General features: G+C 35.3%; 1 protein-coding gene across 6 annotated transcripts in view; it reads right to left on the reverse strand.

Annotated features, from left to right (window-relative positions):
- Positions 1 to 27,046, reverse strand: part of LOC138713571 (HEAT repeat-containing protein 6) — a 274,274-nt gene that overhangs the window by 56,820 nt on the left and 190,408 nt on the right. For all 6 annotated transcript variants that reach the window (XM_069845747.1, XM_069845743.1, XM_069845744.1 and 3 more), the window contains one exon: positions 12,138 to 12,225. In XM_069845747.1, the coding sequence (XP_069701848.1) occupies positions 12,138 to 12,225 (88 nt within the window). The remainder of the gene's footprint in view (positions 1 to 12,137; positions 12,226 to 27,046) is intronic.

Consider the following 27,046-nt stretch of genomic DNA (forward strand, 5'->3'; position numbering starts at 1 on the left):
TAGTAATGATAATGATGTTAGGTTAGTCAACACTGTCACATAAAAAAATTTAATTGTCAAAAGTGCATTTCCCCATAACAACATATGTAAATATACTTGGACTTCTCCAGATGGATTGACACATAACCAAATAGATCATATCTTCATAAATAAACGAAGACATACTAGTACCAGTATAGTAGACATTCGAACCTTCAGGGAGGCAGACTGTAATTCTGACCATTATTTTGGTAATTGGAGAATTAAGAGAAAGATTATCAGCAGCCAAACGAGTAGAGCAACAAGTTAATATTAGGAGATTCAATATTCCGAAATTAAACGACGAGCAAACTAAGCAACATTATCAGGTCGAAATTTCAAATAGGTTTGCTGTATTAGCAAGTTCCGACGAAATTGAGGAAGAGTTAGATATTAATAATGTGTGGGAAAATATCCGAGATAATATCAAAATTGCGGCTGAGCAGTGCATAGGTTATTATGAAACTAAGAAAAAGAAACCGTGGTCTGATGAAGATTGTTTCATGGTAGTAGAAAGAAGGAAACAGGCAAAACTGAAATTCTTACAGGGTCCAGTTGAGGCAAATAGAGATAATTATTTCAATAAAAGATGGGAAGCAAATCGTACACTTAGGAATAAGAAGAGAGATTTCTTGAAGGAAAAACTGAATGGGGTAGAAACAAATAGTAAAAATAAAAACATTAGAGATTTATATAAGGGCATAAAAGAATTTAAGAATGGATATCAGGCAAGGGTAATGTGGTCAAGGATGAGAATGGTGACTTGCTTGCAGATTCTCATTCAATCCTGAATGACGGAAAAACTATTTTGGGCAACTACTAAATGTACATAGGCCAAACAGAAATGATCAGGACGAAATTCAAATACAAACTACCTGAATCCACACTTTCTGAAGTCGAAATTGCGATAGAAAAGCTGAAAAATTACAAGTCTCCATGTATCGATTAAATTCCTGCAGAATTAATACAAGAGAGTGCAAGCTCATTACCTAGCAAAATTTATAAGCTTGTACTAACTATTAGAATGGGCAGATGCCACATTTTTTGTTTGTTTGTTTTTTTTTTTTTCCTTCATTGATTAGTGTAGTCCCACATGACATACTGTTGGTTAAACTACAATCAACAGGGGATGGCTTCAGAGTACTCCAGTGGATCAAGGAATTTTTAACTTGTCGCACTCAGAGAGTACGGGTGGGGGAGGAATTATCGATCCCAATAGAAATTACTTCCGGGGTCCCGCAGGGGAGTGTCTTGGGGCCCCTTCTATTCCTTGCTTTTGTAAATGATCTGCCAGTTAACATCTTGTCCAGGGTTCGATTATTCGCGGATGACTGTATCATATATAGGGAAATAAAAAGTCATGAAGATACTACTCCTCTTCAGAATGACCTCAATAGAATAAACGATTGGGCAATGGCCAACAAAATGAAAATAAATTCTCTAAAGAGCAAAGCCATTAGCTTTACAAGAAAAAGAAATAAAATAATCTCATCGTATATGTTAGGGGGTGAAACCATTCCTGAAGTTAACAAATATAAATACCTAGGAATAACATTTAGCAGTGATCTCGGCTGGGGGGAACACATTACTGACACAGCGGGATTACACTTTGTGATGAAGGTACTAAGAAAAGGCTCTGATAAATCCAAAGAGATTGCATATAAATCACTAGTTCGTCCAGTAATGGAATATGGTGCTGCATGTTGGGATCCTTATAGATTAGAACATATTAAGACACTGGAAAAGATTAAAAAATGGGCTCTCAAGTATTGTCGTAATAATTCACCATTAAAATGGGACACACTCACGGACCGGAGAACGCAAATACAATTATGCGCAATGTTCAAAGCATACAGAGGTGAGCCTGCCTGGAGAGAAATAAAAATGCTTTACCTGCAGACTTACTAAAGGCTTTACCAATAACCAGAAATGTATTTTAAAATAGGCTTAAGGACTTTACCAATAGACGGTAGTATATTATACACATTATTTAAAGGGTGTAATTGATATCTTGTTATTTGAAGTGTTCTATCAGTGAGGAAGTGTGTTGTGTCAGTGAAGTGTGTAGTGTCAGTGAAGTCTATTGTGTAAGTGAAGTGTGTTGGTGTCAGTGACGTGGCTGTGCAAAGTATTTGAACAGTGAAATGGTTAGAAGTGTTAGTGAAATCAGGTAGAATCAGTGCAATGAGTGAGTTGACAGCAAAATAAGTGTAATGCCGAAAGGTACTTGTGCAGGTATGAACCTGTCACACTCGTGGGTCTTAGTTCGAACTTAGGGTTAAGATACAAATTAGATTTACTTTAAATGTTATTTTAAGTGACCATGCTTCATGTAATTTAGGATGCTCCTTGTTATTATTATTTTATTATTATTATTATTATTATTATTATTATTAATTATTGTTTTTTATTAGTTGTGTTTAATATTAATTGTCATTATTGAGTGTAATTAGTTAGCAATGTCACCAGGTATATACCCATTTGCAGTGTGAATAAATACATACACACATGCATACAATCTAGAAGGGTAGATGCACGATTTTACATTAAAAGGATACCAATAGCTCAGTTATAAATAAGTTGAAAATGCTGTCATTTTCTTGGCATTTTGTTAAAAGGTCGGATGTCCTGAACATCTGCCTTTTTAACAAATAATTAGTTGTATGGTTGAATGGTAGTACATGTTACAGAATGTGCGCGGTTGGCTTCTTCAGCTGATCATCTGCAGACACTATGTCAGATACAACTTTTTTTGTCTCAGGGAAACAATGACACATGTAAACATAAACATTTTATTTCAGAGTAATACTACATTGTCTTCTTAGGCCTATTTGGAATAATTCTGGTTTGATCGTGATAACGTTTTAAGAACTGTAATAGCTGTTTTCCTGATTATAAAAACATAAAGAGAAAATATGGGAAACTGTAAAAAAAATCGTTCCATTTTTGTTGGATTATTTACAAAATTATACATCTGCTTATATTGAAGAAATCCTGTTGTTCAGTGACAACTGTGCTGGAAAGAATAAAAATCACCCTCTTTCCAGACTGCATCTAGCATTAACTGACGCAAAAAGAACCAGCACTTCTTTCCCATTAAGGGGAATAGTTTTCTCCCTTGTGATCGTGATTTCAGCACAGTGAAGAGGAGGGTAAGAAAGATCGATCGAATTTAATACTGCACATCAGTTAACTGAATTAATAACAGAAGGTAGCACCATACAAAAATTCACTGTGAAAGAACTAGATAAATCCACTGAAACTTTAAACTTTAAAGGCTGGTGGAACAAGTACTATAAGAGAACAGCTTTCTCTCTCGAAAGTTCATCAAAACTGAGGCATGAGAGGGTCCATTTTGGCATAACTTCACTGCATCACTTCAAATATGATTCAGATACTCCTTGCTATAATATGGCATTTGCATTCATCAGTGGTCTAGTTAAACATACCTTCAATGCTATGCTATCCTACAGGTAATGTGCTCTTAAAAAAGAAAAAGTAGAAGACCTTAAAAATATTATTATTCACTATGAGGAGATATTCACCGGGAATTTTATATAGACATTCCGCAGTCCTCTCATAAGTGAGGAAAGAGCTGCTACAAATCTTCCTGAAGATTATGGACATTGAGGAAATATGTGTAATCTTTAATCACTAATAGGGATATATTGTTGTAAAAACTTCAGAAAACAAATAAATGGATTTTTAAAGTTGAAGTTATTGTTGCAAAATCTTTTATGGTTCTTTGGAATTTATGTCTATTGCAATTTTTTTCAACATTTTGTTAAAAGGGCAGAAGTCCGGAAGTTTCAAAGCGTAAATAAAGTGTCAAATTGTTGAATTTAAGAGATTTGAAGTTCATAGTAATTGTGTCTCAGTGAAACATACAGCAGAGTCCATATAGGTCAGTTTCTGTCGGATGCTTTTCCAATTCACTGCAGGCTAAAGCTAGGAGATGCACCATCATCTCTACTTTTTAACTTTGCTCTAGAATATGCCATTAGGAAAGTCCAGGATAACAGACAGAGTTTGGAATCGAAAGGGTTACATTAGCTCCTTGTTTATGCGCATGATGTGACTATGTTAGGAGAAAATCCACAGACTATTAGGGAAAACATGGGAATTTTATTTGAAGCAATTGGAAATTCATCCTTTGAAGAGGTGGAAAAATTAAAATATCTTGGAGCAACAGTAAGAGATATAAATGATATTCGGGAGGAAATTAAACGCAAGAATAAATACGGGAAATGTGTGTTATTATTCGGTTGAGAAGCTTTTATCATCCAGTCTGCTCTCAAAAATGCTGAAAGCTAGAATTTACAAAACAATTATATTATCGGTTCTTCTGTATGGTTGTGAAACTTGGACTCTCACTTTGAGAGATGAACAGAGGCTAAGGGTGTTTGAGAATAAGGTGCTTAGGAAAATATTTGAAGCTAAGAGGGATGAAGTTACAGGGGAATGGAGAAAGTTACACAACACAGAACTGCACGCATTGTATTCTTCACCTGACATAATTAGGAACATTAAATCCAGATGTTTGAGATGGGCAGGGCATGTAGCAGAAATGCATATAGAGTGTTTTTTTTTATTTCCACATAAAAACCTTATTTTACATGAGTATATTAGGGTTAAAGTTTATTATCAACTTGAGATAATATAATATAAATACATTTTTAACATTTTTTTTTTCTGTCGATGTTATGAATAAGAGAAATGTAAACTCAATAGAGTGTTAGTTGAGAGGCCAGATGGAAAAAGACCTTTGGGGAGGCCGAGACGTAGATGGGAGGATAATATAAAAATGGATTTGAGAGAGGTGGGGTATGATGGTAGAGACTGGATTAATCTTGTTCAGGATAGGGAACAAGCAGCAATGAACCTTTGGATTCCTTAAAAGCCATAACTAGGTAAGTAAGTAAGTAAGTAATATTTCCATACAAAATGCAAATATATGCAGTATATAATTTATATCAGCGGCTCCCAAAGTGGGGGTCGTGTAATGGGTTGAGAGGGGTTCCAAAATGATTCACAAAATAAGTAAAAAATTTTCTCATTAACATTTATTTCGTATTTAGAAACATAAACAATATTGAACATAAGAATAAAAAATGTTTCAGTTGTTATAAAGTAAAAAATAATTAATGCGATTAATGTGCCTGTTTTTCAGAAGAAGCTTTTCAAATGTGGACTCAACATTCTACACACACACACACACACACAGTGATATAATTTTAAAGTTCAAGGAAATGTCTCAGTTTTGTTTTGATGGTGAACATAGAGGAGGAACTCATTTTGCACAAATAGAAGATTGCAAATATTTAAAAATTTAAGAATTGCGTATGTTTGCAAGCTCGAGATATTCTTGCATTCTTTTGATCCAAAATTGGTCTACGCTTTACGAAAAAAGCATAATTTAATCATTAAAAGAGATTTTCCTTCATGGTTTCTGGAATTTCAACCAATTGAACGCAACTGCCTAAAAACGGATTCATCATCTTTGTGATAGTCGTATTTGTTTTGAGTTTCTTCAGAAATGTACTCAAAAAGTTGATTAAAATTGTGGAAACTCGCATTCCTCAAAAACACAGTACCTGCGAAATTTTACCACGAGCTCTTTAATACACTGGAACGTATTTTTGTCACATGATATTGACCAGAAATCAAGTTTCTTTGTAAACCCGTTAATTTTAAACACAGTATTTGCCTATCAAATGTAGCGAAATTTTCCATGAGCTCTTTAATACACTGCACAGTGGGCCAGAATTCGAATCTAGCAGGAAAAAAATAAAAACTCAACTTACTTTATTCCCCATTTTGTCCCTCTGAATCTGTTAATAGATAATCATAGCTTAAGAAAATCGACCCTAGAGACAAAAAATAAACGGACATGTTTATATATAACAACCGTCATCTACACTTCCTTGAGGGAGCGTTTTGTCTATTGCTAGTTGTGTGTTAGCGGTGAACTTTGTTGGTTGTTAGTTTGGTGCCAGTGCATTATTGCGAATATCTGAATTATGGAAAAGAAAGCTAGAGGTATGCACTAGCAAATCAATATAGTTAAAATTCTCATTTTTTCATCAGTCATTTATATTGAAGGTATTAACAAGCTGATGTAATCAGCGAGTGAAATTCTTATTTTATAAATTTACACAATAATTTCAAAATGTATACAAATGTATCCGTTTGCATTTTCATACCAAAATATAAACGTAAAGTTTCAGTATGTGCCCAAATTTGCCCAATTCTTGGAAATTTTATTTTCTTTGCAGAGGCGTGCGTTTCGCCACGACCTCCCATAACACACCAAGTGTTGAGTGATAAAACACAGAGTGAGCATCAACTGGTGCACTATGTAGAATCTAAACTAAACATAGAGGACTGTTCTTCTGATGTGTTACGTTGTATTAGAATGACATTGAGTGTTTTCAAATGAGATTTCAAGAGCGATGGAAAGAGAGTAATATAATGAATCTAGGTTTCTAACAATAAATTCCAGCTGGCTAGAAAAAAAATTACATTTTTCTGATGAAGTTTATAAAGCCGCACCCCAAAATTTTAAAACAGCCAGTTCAGTTCCATCCACCTCTAAACGTGGAAGGCCTAGAAAACTCTTTGAAGAAAGAGGAATGAAAACTTAACAGAAAAGGTACGGTTTAAGAAGGGCACGTCAGCTACTATGGCTATTTGCGCCCTTATCTAAAATTCTTAATATTACAAATACATAAATAATATAATAATCAGAGTGCTAAAAGAACTAAAAAGCGTTGTCACGATAAAACGGGGCACACAAATGCAGTATACATAAGGTGATTTCTACAGAATCATAAAAGTGAGCAATTCTACCATACTAGCTGGTATTCAAGACGAACAAATAAAACAATAAAACTAAGGCCACCAGAGATAACTTGTGAATTAAATTTTAAAACCATAAAATTTTATAAAATATTCGGATGTATAAAGTCCGAAATGTCAACAACAGAAAAGGTTAGAAGCTTTAATTAAAGAGCGATCACAATAAGAATTAACAGTGGCTGCTCAAATCTCATCTCCAGCTTTCGGTAAAAGGGACGCAGCAAAAATTATTAAGGACATTACCGAAACTACTCCTCGCAGAGCCACTAGATATAGAGTCATCCCACCCATTACCCATTCCATATTCTCCAGAAGAAACTTTGTCATTTCTTGTAGACAATTTATCTAAAATCCAATACAATAATATATGCATGGAAGCTAAGCAGAGGCACAATAACATATATCCATCATACAATACTGTCAGGGAAGCAAAATTAAGATGTTATCCACCAATAGAAAATATGAAAATTACAGAATATTCTGCCGATATAGATTTACAGTCATTGTTAGATCACATAACTGATCGACTTGTGAAGAAGTCGACGAGGGAAGGAAAATAAAGCAGGTAAAAGTACGAATTCTAAATGAGGCAGTAGAACAAGTGGACAGCTTCAAATACTTGGGGTGTACTATAAGCAGTAACATGAGCTGCTGCCAGGATGTCAAAATGAGGATATCAATGGCAAAGGAAGCTTTTAATATAAAAAGGAACATCTTCTGTGAACCTCTGTAAAAAGAACTAAGGAAGAGACTAGTGAAGTGCTTTGTGTAGAGCAGAAACTTAGACATTACGACGAAGTGAAGAGAAACGACTAGAAAAGCTATTGAAGTGTAAATGGAACGTGTGAAATGGACAGACAGAATAACAAATGAAGCTGTGTTGGAAAGAGTAGGTGAAGAAAGAATGATGCTGAAACTGATCAGGAAGAGAAAAATAAATTGGTTGGTTTACTGGCTGAGAAGAAATCGCCTACTGAAGGATGCACTGAAGGAATGGTAAATGGGAGAAGAGTTATCTTGCCAATTGGAATGTTATCAGAAGAGGCCCTAGAATTAAGAAATAAGCACTTAAGAAAATACAGTGAAAGCCATGCTAGAAAGTTTTCTCGTAGGGCTACTGTTTTTAATACCTTACTCGTAACTTCGGACCCTGTGATTGCTCACTTGAGTGCACCATCGAGAAATAAAAAGAAGAGATCATTATCCATAGATGTTCGTTGTTTGCTCATGAAACCAAGAGTAACTGGAGCTTCTTATGAAAAGAAAGGTAACATCCAAGATGACGGTGACGGTGACGGTGACGGTGACGATGGTGGTGGTGATAATGAAGATGATGATGATAACAATGAAGACGACACAGACGAAGGTGGTGACAATTCTACAGATGATTCTAGTGCCTCATCAAACGTTAATTACAGTTCTGAATAGGCAAGCTCTAATATTACTAAAAAAATGTCTGCGGTACCTAACCTTCACTGAGTTCATGGGCATTCTTTTGGCTTTTCTGTTATCTATTATGTTTAATTTTCCTTATTTAATCATTTTGTCGCCTACTGAGATAAAATTTTATGTAAATTATTTTTTTCCCGCTAGACTCGCATTCTGGCCCACTTTGCACTGGAATGAATGAAATATATTTTTGTCAAATGATATTGACCAGAAATCACGTTTCTTTGTAAACCCGTTAATTTCATCTTTGACAGTTATAATGTTAACATCTTGGCCTTGTAAACTATTATTCAAAATGCGTTCAGTCCATTTTTATGAAAAGACTGGGCTAATAGTTTTTTATCAACCGGTCTACGGACTGAGCTTGTTTTCAAGTGATATATACAATAACACAAACTTTTAGACAAGAAATGGCGTTGTTTTGGAAGAAAAGAAGCTTAAAATATGATAGAAATCTAAAAAAATATATATATAATATATGTTATCATCATCATTCATGGCGCTACAATTCATCTCTGAATCTGGGCCTCCTCAAGAACTCTCCTTCACCTGTCTTGATCCAACACAATAATTCTCCAGTTCCTCATTCTTAATGATACAGCATTCCCATTCATTCCATCTATCCACCAAAATCTTGAACTTCCTCAACCCCCCTCTGCTACCTATTTGTAGTGTCATAATTTTCCTTGAAATTTTTTCATCCTTCATCCTCATTACATGTCCTGCTCACCTCAATCTGGATATCTTGATGTACTTAATGATATCAGGATTCTTAGAGTGTATACAGCTCTTGGTTCCTCCATATGCCATTCTCACATATTGATCCATAAATCCTTCTTAGATATAATATAGATATGTACAAATAATAAAAATGGCCAAATGGACTGAGTGTGTTTTGGGATTCGATTCTTCAATTGGAAAAGGTTTGTATATATTCCGATTTCTTGTCTTGTATATTAAAAGTCAGGTATATTACAAGTTCTGTTCTTAACTGTAAAACTCTTTTCAACATGTTACCCCAAGAAAGCCATTTTCCATGTGATAAAGAGTATTTTCATATAACGAACCCATACCTTCAAAATTTTGCTAAAAATACGAGTTTGCAACGCCCTTCCTTTAATAGAATTTACCACTTTGTATTGAATTATTACTGCAGTGTTACGGTGGTAATGGTTTGAAGTACTACAAATTATGTTTACCTAATATTTCGTGTAATTGTTGCACCATACATAATTCAATTTCATCATACTTTGTGTAGTATCCACTGATTTTTGAATAAAATTGTCATTATTTTCGATTTTACAGGGATTTATATTTTTCGAATGGGGTTTAGTACCATATGGCGGGGGGGGGGGGGGGGCGAAGTCACAAAAGAAAGTCTCACCCAAAAGTCGGTCGCATCTTCAGAAAGTAGACATCAACATCATTCTCTCTCTAGTCCATTATCATTCTATAAATAAAGCCCTTGCATAATAAAATTTAACTATGGTTTGTCACCACTAACAACATAATCAAAACATGTCATGTCATCTGTCATTGCTCCACATGAGTTGATGCATGTCTCATTTTCAGGCCCGAACATAGTACTTCAGTTGTGATATGGAAGGATTTTCTGTTATGTTTGTTGATATGCGAGATTTTCTTGCTTGGAATGAAGGTTAGTACTAGAGTGGTCTAGACCTTCTGCTCGACAAGTAAGCGATGAACAAGCTCGTGATTGAAGTTTTCTCAGGGTTTTCTCCCATTTCCCCACATTAGGCATTACCATCACTGTGCTTCATCTCCATTCCATTATGATTCTATATCATTCCCATGATTCTATATGATTCCCATATCGCAAGTGGTTCAGGAATGGGTGGGATTGCCTACACGAAAATGACAACTCAGCGAATCTTAGTGTAGTAGTTGTCGACTGGCTGGCTTTTTGAGGACTGGGCGAGATGAATTTATGTACTTTGGCTCAAATTGGTTCATTGTGCGTCCTATATGCGATTATTGTTCCAATCTGACAAATGAGCTGGATGATAGTTGTAAATCAGATGCTGATATCCAGATAGTAATCTTCAAGAATTTTTATAGGCACAGCTTGCTCTTCAACATACAGCGTCTCGCTGCATAATTAAAAGAATCAATCAATCTTCTTAATGTATCCAGCTGTTTGCTGACAACATAAAGTCCACTATAGTCCACCCATAGTCTATTCAGTTTTTGTTTTTCATGAGAAATGAGGGATATTTTGATCGGTGTTCATTATAGATGCCTGTTGCTAGTAGCCAGAGTTGGAGTGTAGACAATATATACTGCAGAGCTGTGTCTTCTGTGCTCTAAGATGAACAGCACCATAATCCTCCATGATAATGCTACATCCCACACTGTAGCTCGTGTCAGGGACCTTTTACAGTGGTGGGAGTGAGAGATCTTACAATATCCTCCCTACTTGTCCAATCTCAGTCCATGAGAACTTTGATCTCAATCCACAACTGAAGAAGCAGCTGCATAGGAAGCACTTTGTAAACAAAGAGGACATCTTAACAGCAATTCGATGACAGGTGGTACACATTGATGAACTATACACAGATGATAGTATTCAACGCCTTCTCCATTGTTGGCGAAGATGTGCGGAAGCCATGGGGGACTATTTTGAAGGGTGTTAGCTGTGTGTAATAAAATTTGTTTCCTTTTATGTATAATAAAACAATGATTTCTATTTACATATCTTTTGACTGTCCTTGCCTGTTGACCTCTGTGTCTGGGCCTATTTGGTGCTAGCACTGCAAAGCACATTCTAGTGACCTTCAAATGTATGTAGTGGATTTCCATTTCTGCAGCTTTATCGTAACACAGTTACTATGTTCTTTGATCAAAGAACATACAGACATTGGGATGAAAATTCAAGGAGAAAAATGGAGTATGTTAAGATACGTGGATGATATCGTGTTGCTGGCAGAAAATAAGGAGGATCTTGAAAAGATGTTGGAAAAAATGGAACAAATTTTAGAATCATATGGAATGAAAATAAATAAAAGAAAAACCAAAATTTTGGTATGTGGAGAAAAGGAACAAACAAAAACGCAAATTAAGTCAGGAGATCAAATGTTAGAAAAAGTTAAAGAATTTTAGTTATCTAGGCTCCAAAATTACAAAAGATGAAAGAAGTGTTAGATAAGAAACAGAATTACTTTAGCAAAATTGACATTCAACAAGAAAAAAACACTGTTAATATAAAAAAACATATCCATAGACATCCGTAAACACTTTTTGAAGTCGTATGTATGGAGTTTAGCTTGGACAATCGCCAAAGAAGAAAAAAGAAGATTAAAGGCTTTCGAAATGTGAATGCTGAAAGTAAGTTGGATAGATAAAATCACTAACAAAGAAATATTGAAGAGAATAGGACATACAAGAGAAATTATGTATACAATTCAAAAAAGAAGACATTTACTTTTAGGCCATCTAATTAGAAATCATCACCCAGTTGTCAAAAGAATAGAAGGACAAATAGAAGGAAAGAACAAAAAGGGACGCCCACGGAAAAACTACCTTTCAAATATTAAAGAAGATACCACATGCTCCACATATCAAGAAGTGAAAAGACTTGCCATGAATAGGGATGCATGGAGAGCTGTTACAAACCAATCGCAAGATTAAAGACTGCAGAAGAAGAAGTTACCATGATTTATGAAACGATCCTCATATTTTGTATGATAATAGGTTGGTAAATATACAACATACTTTTTTTGTACAATTTTATATTATGTAATTTTATTACACAAGACAAATATGTATGCAGAAATAATTATATGGTAACTCACCTTCTCGTTATCATGAGCTGCTTTGATACTTATTTCCATTAACCTGAAGAAAAGCTCTTCAGGTATATCTACTATGTTACCGTTCATTCTGGAAATAAAATTTTTAAACAATAAAAATGTTCAATTAGTGATTAAGAAGTAATCTGAGTGAAATACCTGTACCCAAGAAAAATAAATGTACACATTTAAAGAAAAGACAGTGCAAGACTTTCATTTTCTTTGCTTCTGAAATGCATTTCGTACACATAACAAAAAAATAGGACTCATAAAATTCTATTTCATTATGCATATAACGAAATATAATTAAAAGATAAGTGAGAGAAGGAAGTGAAAGGATAAAGGATAAACAGCTGACCTAGGACTTCTTGTCTGTTTTGACTCTGAAAACTGAGTTTTGTTGCTCCAATTTGTAAGAATCTAGGTGAGTGAAATTAATCATATTGAAAATATTTATAATTTTATTTAATTCTGTAATGCTTAAGGTTTAAATTGATACATTTACAATTTAGTTTATTTCACAAGGAACTGTGTAAATTTTTTTTATTTTAATAGGTTATTTTACGATGCTTTTTCAACATCTACAATCTGAATGTGATGGTGATAATGCCAGTGAAATGAGTCTGGGGTCCGGCACCGAAAATTACCCAGCATTTGCTCATATTGGGTTGAGGGAAAAACCCCTGAAAAATCTCAACCGGGTAACTTGCCCCAACTGGGAATCAAACCCGGGCCACCTGGTTTCATGGCCAGACGCGCTAACCGTTACTCCACAGGTGTGCACATCTGTGTAAATATTTCAATTAGGAAAAATGATCAAGTAGGGAGGTTTGATTCACGTGATACTTCAAAGAAAAATAGATGAGTATTTAAATAATAATTATGATTGTTACAACTATTTTAACAGGATACCACGAAAGTGGAGCCAGAAACAATTAAGGCAACTGCAAAACAAGCGATTGAAGGTGGTATAAATGTTCGAGCTGTTACAACTGAATATGGCATAGACAGAAAAACGTTTAAGGCAAATCACAACAGCTGCCAAATTTTCTCCACCGGTGATGAAGAGGAAACTGAGCTGGAAAATTATTTAATTTTTGCATCAAAACTGAATTATGAACTAACACCAAGAGAAATTTTATAATGTCCCTATGAATAGGCAGTAGCTAGAGGTAAAAAGGTACCAGGAAAAAAAAAAACCCCTAGCACACAACATTTAATCAGACAACTTTGAGTGAATATTTTTCAAAGATAGAAAAAAATAGCAATTTGTTTTCATAATTCAATTATGTATTATTTTTATATTAGGTAACTCATTTCAAGTTTATCAGTATTTATAATGTATAGAAATTATCACATATATAAGGTTTTTTATACGCGGCTCGCACTTCCCTGTATAGAAATTGTCACATATATAAGATTTTTAATACGTATTAGTTTATAAAAACCAGCTATAATGGCTGGAGGGCTCATCGTGCTAACCACACAATACTTCCACTCTGGTTGGATGATCGTCCACCTCTGCTTCGGCATGTGGCCGTGAGGCCTGCAGGCAGCTGGTTGGTCTTGGCTCTTCGTGGGCTGTAGCGCCACGGATTATTATTATTATTATTATTATTATTATTATTATTATTATTATTATTATTATTACAAGCAAGATAAAAGCATACGATTTGGAATAAAGAGTACACTCAAATTAGGAAACTGGAACGTAAGGGGACTAAATACAAAAGAAGAAGAATTAGAGGGAGAACTAAAAAAAAAAAAAGAAATAATATAGCAACAATAACAGAAAGAAAAAAGAAATTAAAAGGAACAAAGGACTTAAAACACTATACTATGTTGTATAGTGGAGTAGAACAGAAAACAAGAGCACAGTGTGGAGTAGCAGTTTTAATAGATGAAAAATGGAAGAATAAACTGAATAGCTATATTGTGACAGCCGGGAGTCGATCGTGTCCCACAGAGGTTGGGGCGAACGAGAAAACGAGCGACGAGGTGAAGAAGGCTGCGCCCGCTCGGGTCTGGAGGAGACAGACGTAAGGGGAACGACAGCACGCTGTTCCGCAGCAGAGAGGGGGAAGTAATGCGCCTGCGACTGAGGGGAGAAATCCAGAGAAGTCGAGAGGCGCCATCTTCTCGGCATCTGTGGAAATTTCCAGCATCGTACTTTCTCGAAACTATGGTCTAGTGATAAATAGGAGACGCAAGTGAGCTGACGGCAGTCATTGCTAGTTTTTGGACAGCAAACCAGTCAGTCTTGTGTAGCAGTGAAGCCAGCTTCGAGACCGGAGTTCGACTTGAGTGTGTCCGCAGCTGTGTGAGCGTCCTGGCCAGTGGACAGTCGCCGGAAGTCCTGAGTTCGAGTGCAGTGGACCGCAGTTGGGGGACCTAAGTTCGAAGTTCAGTGGACTGTCTCTGAAGGTCTTGGGTTCGAGATACTGTGAACTTGAGTGACTGAGCTAGAAGAACTAGCCAAGGCAAACGAACTGTGAACTGAGAACTGACAGTTTTGTGTTGTAAATAGTGCTTTGTGAACATTAGTTGAGATTAGGAGCACATTATTGTTCGCAATAATCCAAGTGAATTGTCATTGTCGTCTGTGGAGTGCAATAACGAATACTGTGTTGCTGTGTGGAGTGGAAATCCCATTGTTGATGGGAGTGTTTAAATTAAATTGTAGAAAGTGATTATTATTGCGAGAATAAAATTACATTATTGTTTTGTATAAAGTTACAATATGTTTATAAATGAAAGAATCCTGATAGCCCGATTCAAAATTGAAAGAGGATATATGATGATAATTGCTGTGTATGCCCCGGAGGAAGGCAAGAAAGAAGAAACAAAAAAAATTCTATAAAACAAAAGACCATCATCTAATAATAAGTGGAGACTTAAATGCCAGAGTAGGCAATGTCCCTATACCTAATGTAATAGGATATAATGGAGAAAATACAATAAATGATAATGGACAGGAATTGAGACAGTTTTCAACCTTTAATCAATTAAAAGTGATGAATACCTATTTCCGAAAAAAGGACATACATAAATATACAAGAAGTGGAAATAATTCAAGATCAATAATTGATTACTTAATTGTAAACAATAAGCCTGGAGCTTTGGCGACAGACGTGAAAGTACATAGAGGAAGTGATATATACTCTGATCACTACCTCCTGATAAGTAAAATAAACATAATAGCAAAGTGACGAAAAAAGAACATTAAGAATAAAAGAAACCAAGAAGAAGTATATAAAGTATATCTGTTACAAGACCAAAGTATCAGACAACATTATGAAAGCAGAATGAATAAATATATATCAGAGATAGTGATGTCGGAAGATAGAAATACCGAATGGAAAAACATATGCAAGATAATACATAAAACAGCAAACGAAATATTAGGAAAGAAAAATAGAATAAGGAATAGGAAGGGCTTGAGGATTTGGAATGCGGATATACAAAATGCAGTGGATGAAAAACAAAAAGCATATAATACATATTTACGACAGAAAACAGAAGAATCTTACGAAGAATATAAAATGAAAAGAAGAATTGCTAAAAGCATTTTAAGAAAAGCCCATGAGGAGTCATGGCATAAATTTATAAGTACAGTAGAACATGACATGTATGGAAGACAAGAAATAGGTAATAAATTAGTGAAATATCTAAATCAAACAGAGAAAGATACTGCTAGATTGAACATAATCCCAGAACAAGAATGGATACAACATTATGAAAGAGTTTGGAAAAAGGAGGAAATTAAAGGAAAAGAGAACAACGAGGGAGAAATAAAAGTGGAAAATATTGATGTAATAGATATAAATGAATTAGAAATGGCTCTGAAAACTGCTAAGAACAAGAAAGCAACGGGATTAGATAATATGAATATGGAGTTAATAAAATATAGTGGAATATTGTGTAAATTACGAATACTGCACTTAATTAATAGATGTTGGCAGAACTATGAGATTCCAAATATCTGGAAAACAGCAATTGTAAAGAATATATTTAAAAGAGGAGACCGGGGGAATTGTGAAAACTATAGAGGGATTAGCTTAATGAATACTGGTTGTAAGGTATATACGAAAATAATAAATAATAGAATGAGAAATATAACAGAAGTAATAATAAATGAAAATCAAAGTGGATTTAGAAAGGGCAGGTCGTGTATAGACAATGTATTTACACTGAAACAACTCGGAGAGGAGAGGAGAGGAGAGGAGAGGAGAGGAGAGGAGAGGAGAGGAGAGGAGAGGAGAGAGGAGAGGGGAGAGGAGGGGAGGAGGGGAGAGGGGAGGAGAGGAGAGGAGGGGAGGGGATGGGAGGGGTGGGGAGGGGAGGAGAGGAGAGGAGAGAAGAGAAAACAACTTAGAAACTCATATAGGATTTATAGATTTCGATAAGGCCTTCGATTGAGTTAACAGACAAAAATTATGGGAAATATTATTAATGAAAGGATACGCACTGTGCCTTGTTGACACAATAAAGAAATTATATGAAGATACAAAATATAATTATAGACACAGGATTCAGAAGAACAGATACAATTAAAACAAACACTGGGTTACGACAAGGGTGCAGTTTATCGCCCACTTTATTTAATATATTGTAACTTTTTAAACTAGACAACAATGTAATTCTATTATCTCAACAATAGGATTTGCTCTCCACACAGTAACACAGTCTTCGTTAGTGCACTCCACAGACGACAATGACAATTTACTTGGACTATTACGAACAACAATGAACTGTTAATCTTAACTAATATTTACAAAGCACTATTTACAACACAAAACGGTCAGTTCTCAGTTCACAGCTCGTTTGTCTTAGCTAGTTCTTCTAGCTCAGTCACTCGCGTTCACAGAATCTCGAACCCCAGGCCTTCAGAGACGATCCGCTGAACTTCGAACTCAGGTCCCCCAACTGCGGTCCACTGCACTCGAACTCCGGGCTTCAGGCTCCACAGTTACGGACACAACTCAAGTCGCGCTCTGGTCTCGAAGCTGGCTTCACTGCTACACAAGACTGGCTTACTGACTTTAACAACACTGCCTTACTGACGGGCTGAATGAATCACTCCGAGTTCACTCGCGTTTCTTCTTTTATATCCACAGCGACGTAGTCTGGAAAGTACGAGTTCTCGATTTTCGACGCGCGTCCAGATAGCACTCCAGAGAAAGCACTCGAACAATCCGGACCCCTCTCCTCTCCGCCGCGATCGCTCTTTCCCCTGTCTTCTCTCCGCAGCACATGCCACAGGGAGCAGATGCGCGCGCAACCCACCCAAAACAGACCGACTTAGCACTTCCTTCTGCTGCTCGTGAGTTCGAACCTCACGTGGCCGTCACAATATATATAGACGACATTTTAAATAAATGGAAAGTTTTAGTGAATCCAGGAATAAGAGTAGATAAATAAGTATATATAAATAATCTTTTGTTTGCAGATGATTTAATCATAATACAGAAAAATGAAGATGACTTACAGAAATCTTTACATGAATTAAATAAAATATGTAAATTACATGATCTAAAGATATCAGTAAAAAAAAAAAAACAAAGACAATGGCATTTAGAGGAAAATATCCAGTGAGATCCATACTTATTTTAGAAAATCAAAGTACAGAATAAGTGTCTAGTTTCAAATATTTGGGGTGTGATATTAGTTACAATATAGAAAGATATATTGATTCTAAAATAAATAAATTTCAGATGATATGTGGAACAATACAGAGAACATTCAAAAATAAAGTTAGAAAAGAAACAAAAGTTGTTGTTGTTTTCTAATGCCAGGCATTTGACAATAAAGTCATTTGACCTCTTGCACTCCAATATTTTTCAAAGATATTGCCATGGTTAGCATCTGACGCACAGATTTTGAGATGTTCTCAATCCATTTCTTGGTTTGAGTTGCACAATGGACAGTTAGGGGACTGATATATTACAATTCTATGCAGATGCTTGGCTAAACAGTCATGGCCTGTTGCCAATCTAAATGCAGCTACAGACGATTTGTGCGATAAATCGGGAATCAACTGTGGATTATGATGCAGAGAGTTCCATTTTTTCCCTTGAGACTGTTATCAAATTTTGTTTGTTGAAGTCTAAGTATGTAGATTTAATAAATCTTTTCACAGAGGAATACGTAGACTTAGTAACAGGTCTGTAAGTAGCAGTGCTGCCCTTCTTTGCTAAAGCATCCGCATTCTCGTTTCCCAGGATTCCACAATGGGATGGTATCCATTGGTTTGGTTTAATTTGTAAGTTTTCTTTTAAATTTGGGACGTTGATTTTCTGTTTTAATTCTTGAACCATGGATATGAAACTTTTTTGAGTTTTTAATCTACGGAGAGGACTGTATGAATGCCAATTGTTTCCTGGTAATCTGATAAGTTTTTCATATCGAATCAGTGCTTTTTTTTCTATTATCATTTTGATGCTGTTAATATTAGTGAGGAATCTCGTAGAATCTATTGGAGTTGTTTTGATTCCACCAGTGATGAGCCTGAGAGCTTGGTTTTGAACACATTCTATTTCGTTTATGAAAGGTAAAGTAATTAAAATTTCTCCGCAGTACATCAGCACTGGCTGTATAAACATTTTGTATGTAGTGTTCAAAGTATTTCTAGAGCAACCCCATTTCTTTCCTGCTAGTCTTTTCAGAAGGGAGAATCTTTTACGAGCTTTTTCAGAAATATATTTCAAATGGTTGCTCCATGTTAACTTACTGTCGAAAATAACTCCAAGATATTTGGATTCATAAGTCCTAGGGAGTTGTTGGCCATTGTATTGGATATTGAATTCTCTTTCTTTTTTACCAAGTGAAAATATTTGGTAGTTACTTTTGCCTAAATTGAGTGTCATCAAATTTGATGTATTCCATTCATGTAGTTGATTTAGAGCTTTAAGAGCAGAATTTTGAATTTTGTCTCTATGTCTGTGAGATCCAGAAGTCCACAAAACTATATCATCTGCAAATATTGCAGTTTTCATGTTTGATGCCTCTAATAGAGAGGGTAAGTCATTTATATAAATATTGAATAAAGTTGTGTTGAGGACAGCGCCCTGGGGTAGACCTCGATATGTCTCCCTGTAACTAGAAAGTGAGCTATTGAATTTAGTAGCAATGAATCTTTGACTAAGGAATTCTGATATCCATCTGAACATATTGCTGGAGATACCTAATTTATGGAGTTTTAATAGTAATTTATTTCTCCAAACAGAGTCATATGCTAATTGAAAGTCAATAAATATTGCCAAGGTATCTTCTTTTTTGTTAAAACTGTATTTTATTTCTTGGCCGAGGTGTATGACTTGTTCATTAGTAGAGTGTAGTTGTCGAAAGCCAGCTTGTCTTGGTGATAAAAGATTTTGAGATTCAAAATACCAAGTTAATCTGTTGGAAATCATTGACTCCATAGTTTTTGCTATCACACTTAATAGTGCTATTGGTCGATAACTATTAACATCATGAGAAGGTTTCCCTTTTTTGTGAATTGGTACAATGATTGCTTTCTTCCAAGCTGCAGGAATTGAGGTGTTCCATGAAAAATTGAAAATGGATAAAAGTACAGACTTGGCTTTTTCCCCCAAATGTTTAAAAAATTCTGAATGAATGTTGTTGGGACCAGGAGATTTCTTGGTTTTTAAATTTTGTATAGCTATGCTTAATTCTTTGGAAGTAAAATTTTGGATGGAATATTTCAGGTTTTGTGATATTGTTTTTATTATATTTATGTAATTCTCTTTTGATAAATTTGTCAGTTTTTTGATATTGGGATGTAATCTGTGAGAGTTTGAGTAGTGTTTATTAAATGCATTTGCTATATCTCTACTATCTGTTAGTGTTTTGTTATTATGAATAATAGGTTGGCTAATATTTTCCTGTGTATTGAAAATATTCTTCATAAATTTATATGTTTTAGCGCTATCGGTTCTGTAATTAATATTTTCAATAAATTTATTAAAACTGTTCTTTTTTGCGGTTATGATTGCTTTTTTAAGAATGGCAGTCTTCCTTCTCCAATCTTGAGTATCTTCTAGTGTTTTGCTATGTTCTGCTTTGATTCTTGCTTTATCTCTGTCTTGTTTCAATAAATTCAGGTGGCTTAAGGAGGGAAAGTTGGTGATCAACAAGATCTCCCAACTAGGTCCGTGGACCCGTCGACCAACAGCAGGTGTGGTCCTCCAGACATTCTGGGGGTTGTGTGTGAATGAAGTAGCCACCAAAACATTAAAATATGGCATTCACTTAAATCGGCTACAACTTGCCATTTAAAAAGAAACAAAAGTAAAAATGTATAAAGTAATGGCAATTCCCACAATATTGTATGGATGTGAAACTTGGGCTCCAACGAAAAAACAGAAAGAGAGAATACAAATGGCGGAGATGAGGTTCCTCAGACAAGTTAAAGGGTGTACAAAACTTGATAGAATTAGAAATGAGGATATAAGAGAAGAATTAAAAGTACAACCTTTATAAGTCACGAATTATAGACAAAAGTGGATTGAACACATGAATGGAATGAGTAAGGAGAGATATTCATTATTAGCAAGAAATTATCAAGCAAGAGGAAGGTGTGATGTCGGGAGACCTAGAAAACGTAGGGCTCATGAATTATGAAGTCGGAATGGGCAATTGCCTAATCCTTGGAGTGACGATGATGATGATGATTATTATTTTATAAAATAAATATTTATAGATAGAAGTTCATAGCAGGCATCTACTAAAATTACTACAAGTCAATCAATGCTTTCCTCATCTTATAATGAAATTAATTTGATTTTACAAGATTTCCGTGACAAAATAAAGAATAGAATACCGGTACAGTATTTAAAATGGGTCAAACCTCCCTAGTTTTCTTGTGAAATATGAAAATACACAATTTTTTTATGAGATGGATAACATTAATTATATGACAACTTTTTAAATATTACTGTAATTTATTATTATTATTATTATTATTATTATTATTATAAACACTAACCTTTTTTCTGAATAGGAAGGTAGTAGAATAGGGGCATGTGAGGACAGAATGTCGAGAGTGCATGGAAAGACTGTCATCTGTCACAGCAAAAAAAAAAAAAAAAAAAGAGAGAGAGAGAGAGAGATAACAAAACGTTATAGTTGCCCTTTCTAAGGGTTACTAGCAAGACTTAAGACTTTGTAAGGCATAATTTCAGATTTCAGACTGGAAATAAAAATAAATAAATTCACAGTTGAAAATATAATTTATTAACGCACATTCATCAGAATTGAGGTGAGAAAATAGTGGTGAGTGATTAATTTAGATTGTTTTATGCAAATGGTGAATTCAAAGGAAGTTATGGTGTTGGTGTATTACTGGGACCACAGGTGAAAGATAAAGTGATATTAGTGCATTATGTAGATGACCAGATGATAATGGTGAGACTACTAGGGAAGAAAATAGACTTAGTGCTAGTGCAAGTTTACATGCCACATAGTGGATTAGTAGACGAGGAAGAGGAAGAAAGCTGAGATAGATGAGATAGTCAAGGACAAGAAGGGAGCAAAAATCCTAATAAGCAATTGGAACGCAATAGTAGGAAGACAAGATGGAAGAACAGTTGAAAAATAAGAATTTTGAAAAAGAAGTGACAGAGGAGAATCTTTGGTAAATTTCTGTAAAACAAATGCAATGATTGTTGGAAATACATTATTCCAACAACATAAACGAAGAAAATACATATGGACATGCCCAAGGGACGAAAACATATCAGATAGACTATACGAGTACACTGGTAGAGGAAAGATTTCGAAATTGTTTAAAAAATGCAAACACTTCACCATGGGCAGATATTAACTCACATCATGTCCTGCAGATAAGTGAAGTAGATATTCGTCTGAAAAAGATAAGAAGACAGACGACGAAGAAATTGAACATGGAAAGAATGAAGAGGAAAGAAGAAAATTTGAAGAACATTTTCAAGAGAAAGCCACTACATTAGTATCCTCACCTGGAAACAGTAATGAGTGCTGGACTCATCTGAAAAGTTGTATATAGAAAGCAGCAGAAGAAACAATACGATAAAGAGAAGGCGTGAGAATTAAGAGACCTAGGGTCACAGGGAAAATGTTGGAGATGATGGACGAAAGAAGAAAATGGAAAAAACATCAAAACAGAAGTAAAAAAAAAAATTTCAGGAAACTAAATGACGAACTAGGAAGAGGAACTGATAAAGCGAAGAAAGACTGAATAAAGCAGAAATGTAAAGAAATAGAGGATATAGAGGGAAAAGGAAGATATGATTTAATGTACAGCGAAGTAAACAGACAGAAACAGAAACAGAGAATCCATGTGGTTGACAGAAGATGAAATCAGAAATGAAATAACAGGCAAACAGGGAATACTGAACAGATGGACGAAATATGTAGAAGAGTTATATGAGACAGGGAATTATCCAGACGAATTTGTTATAAAGACGAAAATGGATTTTCTATTTTATTAAGGAAAGAAGTTAAACTAGCACTTAGGGAAATGAAGAATGGGAAAGGAACAGGAGTTGATGGAATCCCCATTGAAGTATTGAAATGCTTGAGTGAAGACAAGAGGGAAATTGTATCATTAAGCAACAAAACATATGAGAAAGGCGAATGGCCTGAAGATTTAAGGAGACAGTGTTGCTGCCAATACCGAAGAAAAATAATGCCAAGAAATGTAATGAGTTCAGGACTATCTGCCTGATATCAGCCTGATAAGATGGAAGGACAGTTGGAAGAAGAACAATTTGGCTTCAGGAAGGGAAAAGGTACGAGAGATGTAATTGGACTGCTGTGAATAATCTCCAAAAGATACCCAGAGAAGAATAAAGAAGTGTATATAGTATTCGTGGACCTAGAAAAGGCATTTGGTAGAGTGAAGTGGAATAAACTGTTGGGGATCCTGAAGAAAATAGGTGTGGATTGGAAAGAGAGGAGGCTGTTAGTAATCTTTATAGAGTTGAAGTCAGGATAGAGAAGAAATGTTTGAAGGAATTGAAATAGGGAGAGGCGTATGATGCCCTTTATCTTATACCTTGTTCAACATATACTTAGAAGATTTAGCAAACAGAACATGGGAGGGGGTGATAAAAAAAGAAAGAAGAATAGTGCATAAGATTTGCTGATGATATATGGCATTGTTAGCAGAAGAGGGGACGAGCTAAATGACTGCTGTGAGCAGTATGAGATGAAGGTTAATGCAAACAAGACGAAGACCATGGTTACCAGAAGAGAAATAAAGAAGGTTAAGGCATTAAGATAATATGGATCATATGCAGAGATTAAAGGAAAGGTAGAAAATAGGAAAGATTTGAGAATGTTAGATTTGTAGTGAAAGACCTGCCTTTGGGCAGAAAACTATGAATGAATGAATGAATGAATGAAGAAATAAACAATCCAAAAGTAGTCTAAGAGAAAGTAAATCCTCCTCTTGTCAGTGTAAATTAATTTCATTAAATATTTATTAAAACGGAATATGTATGGTAAGACTTTCCTGTATTAAATTTCAACGTACCTCGTTTACATGTTTCAACCTATTTATGGGTCATCTTCAGAACTAGCCGTTGTTGGTCTTGGCGCCACTTGTTCTGTTCCTGTGAGGGTGTGTTCCTGTGGTATAGTGTAGAGTCAAAGAGTGTGTGTGTTTTGAAGTTGAGTTGTGTGTTGAGAATTTCGTTGGGGTGTGTTTTTGTGTGTCTGTATATTTCATATTGTTCTAGTGTGTTTAGTTTCTGGCTTTTTGGTTGGATGTGTAGTATTTCCATGTCTGTGTTGATGTCTCTATGGGTGTGATGGGTTCTGCATATGTGGAGGTGTTTTGTAATTTTGTTACATTCAAAGTATACAGAAAACCCACAACAACACACATACACAACACATCCAACCACCCCACACAACACAAACAAGCTACATTCCGAACAATGGTACACAGACTACTCAACATACCAATGAACTAACAAGATTACAACGAAGAGCTAAACACAATCAAATACATAGCACAAGAAAATGGATACAACCCTAACATAATAGATAACATAACACGTAAGACAAAACATAATCACAAAAAACATAAGAATACAACACAAACACAAGAACACAAAAAATACATCACACTAACATACGAAAACAAAAACACACACAAAATTGCAACCTCATTCAAGAAATTAAATTACAACATCGCATACAGAACAAATAACATTCTACAAAAACATCTCAACACACAAACAACACAAACAAACAAATACAACCACACAGGCATATACAAACTCAAATGTAACACCTGCAACAACTTCTACATACGACAGACAGGAGATCGTTTCAAACACATTACAAAGAACACATCATAGCCATAACAAAACTACAAAACACCTCCACATATGCAGAACACATTACAAATGCTAACCACACCCACAGAGACATCAACACAGATATGGAAATACTACACTTCCAACCAAAAAGCCAGAAACTAAACACACTAGAACAATATGAAATATACAGACACACAAAAACACACCCCAACGAAATTCTCAACACACAACTCAACTTCAAAACACACACACTCTTTGACTCTACACTATACCACAGGAACACACCCTCACAGGAAACAGAACAAGTGGCGCCAAGACCAACAACGACCAGTTTTGAAGATGACCCATAAATAGGTCGAAACATGTAAACTAGGTACGTTGAAATTTAACACAGGAAAGTCTTACCATACATATTCCGAAGTGATACAGTGTTAAAAGTTGTGTAATCAAGATGTGTTTATTAAAAGTTATACAATGTTTTAATTACCAGTACTTATTAAAAAAGGGCCAACATATCTACATAACAAGTATTCTATCGCTAATATGTTTTCGCGGGATATCAGCCGAGTTAAGATTTTGGAATGCTCCAAGCTTTCGACTGCTATCTCTGCAGCCATCTTCAGGGAAGTGATGTCCGAACAGAAAGTCGAAAGGTTATATAGATGTGGCTGTCTCAGGTGAAACGGGATTGGTTGGCGGATCGGCCAATCCGGGGCCGGGAATTGTCATCGCTCGTAAGCTCCGCCCCTCCCGGGATTACTGCGTGAAGTTTGGCGGGCGATGACAATTCCCGGCCCCGGATTGGCCGATCCGCCAACCAATCCCGTTTCACCTGAGACAGCCACATCTATATAACCTTTCGACTTTCTGTTCGGACATCACTTCCCTGAAGATGGCTGCAGAGATAGCAGTCGAAAGCTTGGAGCATTCCAAAATCTTAACTCGGCTGATATCCCGCGAAAACATATTAGCGAACCAACGCCGAGAAAGCCTCAAATCATACAAGTATTCTATCACCTCTACTGTATTCATACTGTATGCTCTGGGACCAGAAACACGAAATGAACTTGCTACACAATGCACACTGCCCAGCCCTAAGGTAGACCAAACTAGAGGAAGCAAGAAGTCACATGGGACAATGAATGTCAAATTTCAATGTATCTGCCATTTGAAATGAATGAAAGAATAAATGAATAAATAAATAAATAAATACATAAATAAATAAAGTATTCTATCTTTAACTACTATATGAAGTTTTATGAAAAATCTGTTGCATAGGAGAGAAATTATTATTTTTGTATACATTCATCCCTAGAAAGGGATAGGGTACGTGCAAGACGGAGCCTGGTTGGTAGTTAGTAGCCTGACCGGTTACCTCGTCGGAAAGGAATGCCCGAAAGTGAAGCAATGGAGACGTGCAAGACGAGACCTGGTCGGTAGACTGCTATGTAGCCTGTTAGCCCATTGGTAGCTCGTAGAATGAATAATCTTATTTTTCCAGCTACCAGCCACCTAAATGTCTTTACTTTGCAGGCGTCTGTAAAACTACCCCACATGCTAAACGCCTAACTGCTCCTCATTTCAACGCGTATAATGGATTGAGAAAGATTACTTTCAAACAATAATAATAGTAATAATAATAATAATAATAATAATAATAATAATAATGTTTATTGCCAGAAATAGACAATACATAGAAATTGTAAATTTACAACATTCTAGCATACCCCTAAAAGAGAGTGTTCTCGTATTCAGGGTAGGATTCAATACATAATGAATGTAGATGCATAAATTACAATATAACAACATCTAAAAATTAATCATTACTCATAATAAATTGCTTACATACATTTTTAAATTTCAAACTGCTGGAGATAAATAAATTTGCGTATTTCTTTATTAATTTGTTATAAATTCTAGAGAAGTTATTAGTACTTTGGTTGAAAGCAGTGCTCGTTAAACACTTGGGTTCCAACAAACATATTCTATTCATGCTTTTGGTTTTGTTTGTGGGGATATGATCTGAAATATGTCATTTTTATATATCAAATTTAATAATGCATTGATATAAATTTAATGTATTTTCAAGACTTTAAATTCTAAAAACAATTTTTGTTAGGATAATCAATGTTAACAAATTTAGAAATCAGGTTCACTCCGACCACCAAAGCCTATACCTTATTGTGAAATTGAGAGATGAAGGAGGAGTTGAAATGGATACCAATGAAGGTAAAGGTAGCTCCTTCACATGCCATAAAGGCACTTCGAGAGCACGGAGATAGAGCCCCATGCTTCCTTGATCTCGGCACTAGAATGAGGTGGTGTGAAATGGATACCAATAATAAGTAACTTTGTAAATGAATAATTGATATTTTACAGAAAGTGACGATTTTAGAATCAATAAAATTACCGGTACTGACCTTTTGGCAATTAATACATATTATTTTATCAATGCTCTGTGTATCAGAATGAACTATATGGGATTTAATGAAAGGGTTTTATTATGATGCTTTCCAGAAAAGTGGAATTATTTACGTGGTTATTACCATACTGAAAATACCCGAATATCTAAGGTACGTTTCAGAGAACTTGAAGACCAAT

The sequence above is a fragment of the Periplaneta americana genome, chromosome 14 (genome assembly GCF_040183065.1).
Source record: "Periplaneta americana isolate PAMFEO1 chromosome 14, P.americana_PAMFEO1_priV1, whole genome shotgun sequence".
Taxonomy (NCBI): domain Eukaryota; kingdom Metazoa; phylum Arthropoda; class Insecta; order Blattodea; family Blattidae; genus Periplaneta; species Periplaneta americana.